The 9,495-nt window shown below is 47.2% G+C and overlaps 1 protein-coding gene across 4 annotated transcripts in view; it reads left to right on the forward strand.

The window, feature by feature from the left end:
• The window catches only part of BCO1 (beta-carotene oxygenase 1), a 79,799-nt gene extending 70,785 nt beyond the window's left edge, over positions 1-9,014 (forward strand). For all 4 annotated transcript variants that reach the window (XM_084905571.1, XM_084905570.1, XM_084905569.1 and 1 more), the window contains 3 exons: positions 4,522-4,616; positions 6,029-6,140; positions 7,996-9,014. In XM_084905571.1, coding sequence (XP_084761697.1) covers positions 4,522-4,616; positions 6,029-6,140; positions 7,996-8,234 — 446 coding nt within the window. In that variant the 3' untranslated portion in view covers positions 8,235-9,014. The remainder of the gene's footprint in view (positions 1-4,521; positions 4,617-6,028; positions 6,141-7,995) is intronic.
• The last annotated feature ends 481 nt before the right edge of the window (positions 9,015-9,495 follow it).

The raw sequence follows: 9,495 nt of genomic DNA on the forward strand, positions 1-9,495 counted from the left end.
CCAGATGCCAGTAGGACCCCCACCCTGAAATGGAACAAGCATAAACATGCCCGGACATTGCCAGTCTCCATTGGGGGGTGGGGGGCACCATGGTCCTGATTGAGAACCTCTGCCCTGGGATATAACAAGTCCATGGAGTGGGGACAATGCTTTTGTGCTCAGTGTTATCACCATGTGACAAAAGTCTGGGTCTGCGTTCAATACTTGAGTTCTTAGTGAATGGGCTTGCCCAGGATACTCTGGGTGTGGCAAGGCCTGGCTACCCAGGTGGCTGCCCCATGCCAGGTCCAAGCTCTGTAAGCGTGCCAGCCTGGGGACTCTCCTGGGATGACCTCAAATTTGACCACTAACAATCAGTTTTGTAAACAGTGTCCCATGGATCCAACAACCAGTTCTGTGTGGCACCCCAGACTCTTAAGAGTCTTTAAAAGTGAAAATACAGATCTCATTTCCTAATTCTTTAAAAAAATATATTTTAAATCCTCACCAAAAAGTGAAGATATTTTCTTCCCCATTAATTTTTGGAGAGAGTGAAAGGGAAGGATGAGGGAGGCAGAGAAAAAGAAAGTATATATATAGAGAAAAACAGTGATGTGAGAGAGACATTGATTGGTTGCCTCCTGCTCATGCCCCAACCAGGGCCAGTGTTGAACCAACTGCCCTTGACGGGGAATTGAACCCATGACCCTTCCTTCCACAAGCTAACACTCTAACCATTGAGAAAATTGGCCAGGGCCATTTCTAATTTTTTTTTTTAAGTACATATTTTTATTGATTTCAGAGGAAGGGAGAGGGAAAAATAGATAGAAACATCAATAATGAGAGAGAATCATTGATCAGCTGCCTCCACCATGCCCCGCACTGGGGATTAAGCCTGTAACCCGGACATGTGCTCTTGACCAGAATCAAACCCAGGACCCTTCAGTCTGCAGTCTGACACTCTATCCACAGATCCAAACCAGCTAGGGCCTATTTCTAATTCTTAAGGCACCAACTTCCATTTCTTCTCATTCACCATGTGGTGTGGGAGATGGAGACTTAAAACATTATAGTTCTTTTGTTTCTGAGAATTCCTGTTTATTGTAGCAACTGTGGGCAATACTGAAAAGTATGACAATAAATAAATCCCTCATAATCCCTCCACAACCTATCCAGTTGTCTCTCTTGTGAAAGAACTGCTTGGCGGATGCCAGGCCCTCTTCTAGGAGCTGCTCAGCTGTTCTTTCATCCCAGCACTTCATCCTGTTGTCATCCACATTCAATGGGTTCATACACGAGGGGCTGAGAGTCCGAGAGATGTAGCCATTATTATTAGAACAACTCCAGCACATCCTCTCCTCCTTTTAGAACTGTGGATAGCAAAGCTGAGGTCAGCATGGTAACAGGCAGCAAAGCCAGGATCTGCACCCAGGTTTCTTTGACTCTTAACCTCTGCATTTATACTTTCAGGAATGTGTACTATACTATACTATCTGGAATGTTCTGAAATGGCTTCTTCTTAAAAAACGTGGCTTTCATAGCCATGCAGAATTTACTGGGATGAGTCAGACTTTACTTAACCAAGTGCCTGCGGTTGGCCATTTACAGTGTGGGGGAATGGAGTCCCAGATAAGGATTGAGGGGTGCAGGAGCATGATGGGAAGTTTCAGGCTTACTTTAGGGTTGACTATTATATCTATAATAGTCACACACACACACACACACACACACACACACACACACACACACTAGAGTCCCTGTGCACAAAATTTGGGCACAGGGCAGGGGTAGGGGGCAGTGCACTCTTTCCAATCTCAGCCCAGTCTGCACCCTCTCCAATCTGGGACTCCTTGAGGGATGTCCGACTGCCCATTTAGGTCCAATCCCATGGGACGGGGCCTAAATGGGCAATTGGACATCCCTCTCACAATCCAGGACTGCTGGCTCCCAACTGCTCACCTGCCTCTGCCTGATTGCTCCTAACTGCTTCTGCCTGCTAGTTTGATCACCCCCTAACCACTCTACTGCCAGCCTGATCGACACCTAACTGCTCCCCGGCTGGCCCGATTGCCCCTAACTGCCCTCTCCTGCCATCCTGGTCACCCCTAACTGCCTTTCCCTACCAGTCTGGTCACTCCTAACTGTCCTCCCCTGCAGTGGTCCCCCCAACTGTTCTCCGCTACAGGCCTGGTCTCTCCCAGCTGCCCTCCTCTGCTGTTCCAGTCACCCCTAACTGCCCTCTGTGCTGGCCTGATCACCCACACTGCCCTCCCCTGCAGGCCTAGTCCCCCCCCCCCCCTACTGCCCTCTCCTACAGACCTGGGTCCCTCCCAATTGTCCTTCCCTGCAGGCCTGGCCCTCCCAAACTGAGCTTCTGCAGGCCTGATCCCCTCATCTGCCCTCCCCTGCAGGCCTGGGTCCCCCCCACCTCCCCCAATGGTCCTCTCTTGCTGGCCTGGTCTCCCCCAACTGTCCTCCTCTGCAACCTGGTCACCTCCAACTGCCCACAACTACCCTCCCCTGCCAGCCATCTTGTGGTGGCCATCTTGTGTCCACATGGGGCCAGCCATATTTGACCACATGGGGTGGCCATCTTGTGTCTTGGAGTGATGGTCAATTTGCATATTACTCTTTTATTAGATAGGATATACATACTAGAGGCCTGGTGCATGAAAATTCATGCACTTGGTGGGGAGTCTCTCAGCCTGGCCTTCACACTTTCACAATCTGGGACCTCTTGGGTAGGGTCCCTAGGCTTGGCCTGAGATCAGGGTCTATCTGGGCTTTCCTTCCCTGGGCTTCAGGCAGCTGGCCCCACCCCCACCACTGCCACTACTTGCCATTGGTACAGCACTGCCCGCATCCCCTGCCACCAGTGGCCTCCCTCTGCAGGCAACAGGCTGGGGTGCAATGGCTTGGCTGGCCTGAGACTCCTTCTTTCTTTGCTGGGGGTCAGGGCTAGCCCTTTAAGGGGCCATCTGCCTATTTTATTGTCCCTAACTGCTTGCCTGATCACCCCTAACCTCTGGTCTGCCTACCTGATTACCCCTAACCACTCTGCCTGCCTGCCTGATTGCCGCTAACCACTTGCTTGGGGGCAAGGCCAGCCCTGTGAGGGGCTGTCTGCCTACCTGATCTCCCCTAACCACTTGCCTGCCTACCTGATCACCCCTAACTGTTGGTCTGCCTACCTGATTACCCTTAACCGCTTGCTTGAGGGCAGGTCCAGCACTGAATTCTGGTTGGTCAGCCTCCGGTAGTTACTAGGTTCTTATATTGATTTTTATTGATTTCATAGAGGAAGATAGAGGGAGAGAGAAATAGAAACATCGATAATGCGAGAGTATCATTGATCAGCTGCTTCCTGCATGCCACCTTCTGGGGAATCAAGCCTGCAACCCAGGCATATGCCCTGACGGGGAATTGAACCATGACCTCCTGGTACATAGGTTGATGCTCAATCACTGAGCCACACCAGCTGGGCTTTGGACATCTTTTTCTGATTTAAGTGTGTGAGAGGTCCCTCCTCCTCACGTTCATCATGACCTGTCTCTTGGAAGTTTCATGGTTACTCACCTGTAAGATTATACATCTTCCCTCCTCAGGGATCCATTCCCCTTTACTCCTCAGTGAGCCTGAGAAGCATTTATGCCTTGGTCCTTCTCAGGAGGCCTTTCTGTGGCAGCTGTGCCCATGCCTGCTTCCTCTTTTCTTGGACATTATATTTCCATCAGCAGTTGGCTCCAACTACCTGGCATATTTCATCAGAGGGGAAGTTTCATTTTTGTATACAGCCTTAGAAATTTAATTTGACACCACAGGCATATATCAATATACATTTACATAGATAACATTTTAAGGGTTTTTTTTTTTTTAATTATAAAAGCAATAAGTACAATGAAAATTTCACAAAATGAGAAACCTAGTGTACAATATGAAACATAAACTAGAAGGAAGTTATCACCCCAGCAATGCTTCTAAATTTTTCTCTTTATTTTTTAGCATAGTGGATATAATTCTATAATCAGCCTTTTACACTTAATCTTATGATATGGACACTTTCCCATGTTATTAAAATTATTTGTAGATATTATCTTAACATAAGGTTCTTATATGAATTTGACATATTTATTTATTATAATTATTCCCCGTTGACACTCCTTTACACAGCTTCAGAAGTTTCTTTTCACACCCACACACACGTGTGCGCACACATGAGTACTTTTTTTTTTTTATAAGAGCTTTAAAAAAATGCAGTGGCTTCTGATTTTAATCATGCAATTATTTTGATTTCTATCTTGGGTAATTAAAGATTTTTATATACTTAAGTACCTTGCTCCTGAATCTTCTACTAGAGCCAGGATAATTATCAGAGGTTCCTTGCCCCTGCCTGGTGACTACCCTGATCCAATCCAGGGCCTGAATGGAGTTCAGGGATGCTGGCCTGGGAGACGTTTTTGTGGAGAGGGTGCCCAGCCCTGCACAAAGGGCGATGCTCCAGCCCTCAGGATGGGCCTTTGTAAGCTGTGTCATTCTTTCTAGGCTTAGAACTGCCTCAGATCAATTACGCTCACAACGGGAAGCCATATCGGTATATCTTTGGTTTTGACGTTCAAAGGACTCCCAGCCCAAACAAGGTACTGATTCCTGGGTGATCACCGCTTGCAACAGTCCTGTCTGTCTACAAAGCTGAGTTCTCAGGTTCTCAGACTGGGTGACCTTGATTAGAAAATGGAGGGCAAGAGGGAGGTCCCCTGGGGGATAGGAGGTAGGTCAGAGAGTAGGTCAGTTTGGAACCAAAGACATTTGAAGCAATAATGAGCCCATGGAGAAAGCCATACCTAGTGGGCTGAAGCTCAGGAAAGAGGCCATGGCTGCAGTTTACCCATTGATTTCTTTATTCCAGGCATGTTTTTTGAATGCCAACTATGTGTTACAAGGTAGTAGGCAATAAGGATTAGGAAGTATACAGGGTCTCTCAAGCAGGGAGGGTATAGCTAAAACTTGGAAGATTTAGTTGTGTGTTTTTTCAAACTGCTATTTGTGGAATAGGTTAAGTGCTGTACAGATACCACTTTTATCTTCTTTTTAAACAATAAATGGGAAGTCTTTGAAAAAAATGTACACATAGAAAAGTACACACTAAGAAAGTTAATTTTCCACACACATGTACAACCCCCCCCCCCCCAATCACTCCCCACTAACCCCATACCCTAAGGGAAACTGGCCTCTTGGTGATTAAAAGTCCAGTGATCTGTACTTTTAAAACAACAAAAGAATTGTATTATACTTTATTTTATTTTTAAAAAATATTTTTTTATTGATTTTCAGAGAGAGAGGAAAAGTTGAGGGGGAGAGAGAGAAAAACATTCATCAGCTGCCTCCTGCACATCCCCACTAGGGATCAAGCCCACAGCACAAGCATGTGCCCTGACCGGGAATTGAACTAGTAATCTTTCAGTACCAAGGGTGATGCCCAACTAACTGAGCCACACCAGCCAGGGCTGTATTATACTTTAAAATGTTTGCATTGGAGCCCTGGCTCATTTGGCTCAGTGGATAGAGTGTTGGCCTGTGGACTCAAGGGTCCCAGGTTTAATTCTGTCAAGGGCACATGCCCAGGTTGCTGACTAGATCCCTAGTAGGGGGGCATGCAGGAGGCAGCCAATCAATGATTCTCTCTCATCATTGATGTTTCTACCTCTCTCTTCCTCTCCCTTCCTCTCTAAAATCAATGAAATGTTTGCATTGGATATGTTAGTTTGTTTAACTATAGGAAAACTGCAATGTGATACCAAACACCAGATAAATTCAGGATTTTTGTTTTGAAAAGAATTCCGTGTGTAGTGTCAGCTATGTGGTGGCAGGAGGACCTTTGCTTCAAGTTGGAGGAGGAAGCTCATTGCTTTCATGACTCCAAGATGTCATTTTGGAGTCTACATGGGAGGGGCTTAATCCTTTCTCTGTGGGGCTCCCATGCTTTCTTTCTCTGTACTATAAGCATGCTTTCCAACAAGTTATCTCCATGTTTTCCTCTTTGGATGTGCAGATAATAAAATATGACATTCTCACAAAGTCATCCCTAAGATGGGGAGAGGAGCACTGCTGGCCATCGGAATCCGTGTTTCTGGCCACACCAGATGCCAAAGAGGAAGATGACGGTAAGACTCGGGGAAGGGAAGCCCGCCCATTGTATTCTGCTTGTGATCACATCCTCAGACAGAGACATCATTTGGGGACAGTGGCCCCGCCCACATCACACAGCTGGGGGAGCTGTGCTTTGAAACCCCAGCCTGTATGAATCTAAAACTGCAGGGTTAGGGAGTCCTCAAGACCACCCATACCTCTGACATCAACTTCAAGTTTTGTGGTCCCCAAGTCCACCTTTGGTTTCAGTAGAAGGAATCACAGGACACACTGAAAATTGTTACTCTCATGGTTATGGTTTATCTCAGCAAAAGGATGCAGATTGAAAGAGAAGAGGTGTATGGGGCCACATCCAAGAGAGTTCCATGCGTAGAGCTTCAGTTGTTCTCTCAGGAAAGTCATGGATGCCATCTTCTGCCAACAATACTTGTGGAGTATCACCGACCAGGGACACTCCCCGGAGCCTTGGTGTCAGAGCCTGTGGGGAGGTGTGGGAGGGGGTTGGCCATATAACTGTGGTCTTCAGCCCCTCTGGAGGTCAAGCTGACTCTGGCTTAAAGCTCCCATATAAGTCCCTTGGTGAGGGTCGGTTATCTGGTTGGCCCCAGGTTAGCAGTCACCTCCTTGCATTGAGTTATTTGCTGCACAAAAGGCCACTTCCCAGTGAGCAGCACCACGCTTTCCCGGAGTGTAGAACCTTGGTTTTAAAATTTACTTTCATAGCAGGGTCAGAGTTCTTCATTATCTAAGCATGTAACTTTCTGGGGAGGAGCACCTAGAAATGTGTGTTTGAGGCCCACCTTGCTTTGTTGGATTTCCACATGACAGATGGTCCTTTCCCTCCTTGATTCTGACTTTGACCCAGAAATGCCCTGCCTACACCCATGAGGGTGCCAAAAAGGGTAACAAAGAACCCTGGGTGGGGCTGTCCCATGGAGCCTGCCAGCTGCTTCCCTCAGGTGAGAAGGGAGAGGTTTTCTACCTACTGATCATGCATGGCATGGCGCCCAGCTGGGGACCCCGTGTCACTGTCATCTCTGAGGTTGGGGGTTGAGGGTACCACCTCCTGCTGAGGCTATGAGAGTGTGTCCCATGCATTTTCTCATGGGCAGGAAGTAGCATTGTCTTCATTTCACCAAAGGAGAGGCCAAGAGAATGAAGTAACTTGCCCACGGTCACACGCCCAGTGCCTATAGAGATAGGATTTGAGACCAAGCTGATCTGACTTCAGTTATGGCTCTGAAACCTGAGAGGCCCTGGGACGAAGCACGAATGTTTGCTGGAAGTTTATGTTATGTGCATTATTTTTAACCCTCTGTTCCTTGAGAATGAGTGCTTAAAATGTTCCCATTGTACAGAGGGGGCAACTGAGGCTGCGTTGAGGTGGATTGGGCTCATTCAAATGCCATTTGAATGTAACTAGTCTGAATTTAGCCAAGTGACGCATGTTAGCCTAAATGCAGCATCGAAACCAATTCTCTATAGTCAGTTTCTAAATAGTAGGGAAATAGCCATTCTGCAACACCTGCAGTAATTTACAAAGTGCTTTTATAATTCATCATGCAAGGGATCCTCTTAAGCAAGCCTGTTGGGGCAGGGACATTATCCCACTCTACCAATGAAGAGACTGAGGTTCAGAGAGGTAAAGGGACTGGCCTACCCAGGGTTGGAAGCAGGTCTCCTGAGTCCTAGTTCTTTCTCTGTTCTTTCTCTTCTGCTCACACAGAATATAAAATTCACTTTCCTTCTGTTTTGATAGATACTGACATTCATAGAGGACGGGAAGGCATAGCTGAGAAGCTCGTCCCTCCAACTGGAGGGGATTCAAGGCTGCACTTTTACTAAGTGTCTCTTTTTGTTTCCCCAAAGGAATTCTCCTAATGACCATGGTCTCTTCTGATCCCCAAAAGCTGCCTTTTCTGCTTATTTTGGATGCCAAAAATTTTGCAGAGCTAGCTCGCGCATATGTTGATGTGGACATGCACCTGGATCTCCACGGGTTATTCATCCCGGACACAGACTGGGACCCAAGGAAGCAGGCCCCTCCCAAAGAAGTCCAGGACAGGGCTTCAGACTGCCCCGTGGCCTCGCAGACAGGACAGGCGTGAGCGGCCCCATGGGTAGGCTCCCAGGGACACAGGTGTGATTCCCCTCTGGGTGAAGGGCCGGTCCTTCCTTTCATTTGGTGTTTATTCTTTCAGTGTTTGCTTTGAGACAAAGGTTTGGAGGTAGAGCTCATCAGTATCTTTCTTTCATTTCATTTTGGCCATGAAAACCATGTTTGAGCATTGATCAAATATTTATTGATAGCTCTAGCACTTCTAAGAAAGCACCTTTTCGTCTTAGCCAATTTGGCTCAGTAGATAGAAGGGTCCCAGGTTCGACTGCAGACAAGGGCACATACCTTGGTTGCAGACTCCTCCTTGGCCCGGGAGCTGGTCGGTGTGTGCAGGAGGCAACCAATCAATGTGTTTCTCTCACATTGACATTTCTCTCTATCTTTCCCTCTTTCTTCCATTCTCTGTAAAAATGAATGGAAAAATATCCTTGGGTGAGGATTAAAAAAGAAAAAAAGAAAAGGAAAGGAAAGGAAAGCTCCTTTCCTATAAAGACCATGACCTTGAATCAGTAATTATGTTGTCATGTATTCATCGCTCTTAGAATGACAGAGAAGAGAGAGATAAACATTTATCTTCTTAGTCCATCCCCTTCTCTCCCTTACTTCCCTCTGTTCTTTCCAGTGGACTAGATTGTACGCCTGGGAGTTCTAGCCTTCTCACCATGCCCTGATAGTAAATTATGTCGCCAGGAAGGCATGTTGCTTTGTGGTCATTCCATGCAAGGCATGGCATAATATAAAATAATAAAAACTTTAAAGTCTCTTCAGACCTTATTTTATTTTTACATGGCTTCTTTCCTCTGAAGTTCTTCTAAGGCAATAAAATACAGTGGCAGGGCTAGATGGTTGGTAGCAAGCTTGCTGGCTCAAAGCTGCAACAAATGGGTGTGGGAATCGCCTTTTACAGGAGGTGGTTAAGGGTCTGGACACTGACCCGACTGGCCATAGCTAAGGGGCCAAGATCCAGGACTGAGTCCCAGGCCAGGGCTGGCTTGAGGAGCACTTGCCTGATGCTGAGAACCGGGGCAGCAAGCCACGCCCGTGTGTACAGGAAAGAAGGTTCTCCAAGGTGAATGTGCTGTTAGGACAGACCAAGCATTTGGGGCAGAGGTGGAAGGAGCGTGGTGGGGATGTAGAAAAGTATGAGCAAGCCAAGCACGGTCCCATGTGAATCCTGGGAGTCCAGGGCCATGTCCGGAGCCTGGTTTAGAGAACCGAAGGCAGGCCTGATAGTTCCCAGATACCTATGG

Source organism: Pipistrellus hanaki (assembly GCF_964339955.1).
Source record: "Pipistrellus hanaki genome assembly, chromosome: 15".
Classification (NCBI taxonomy): Eukaryota; Metazoa; Chordata; class Mammalia; order Chiroptera; family Vespertilionidae; genus Pipistrellus; species Pipistrellus hanaki.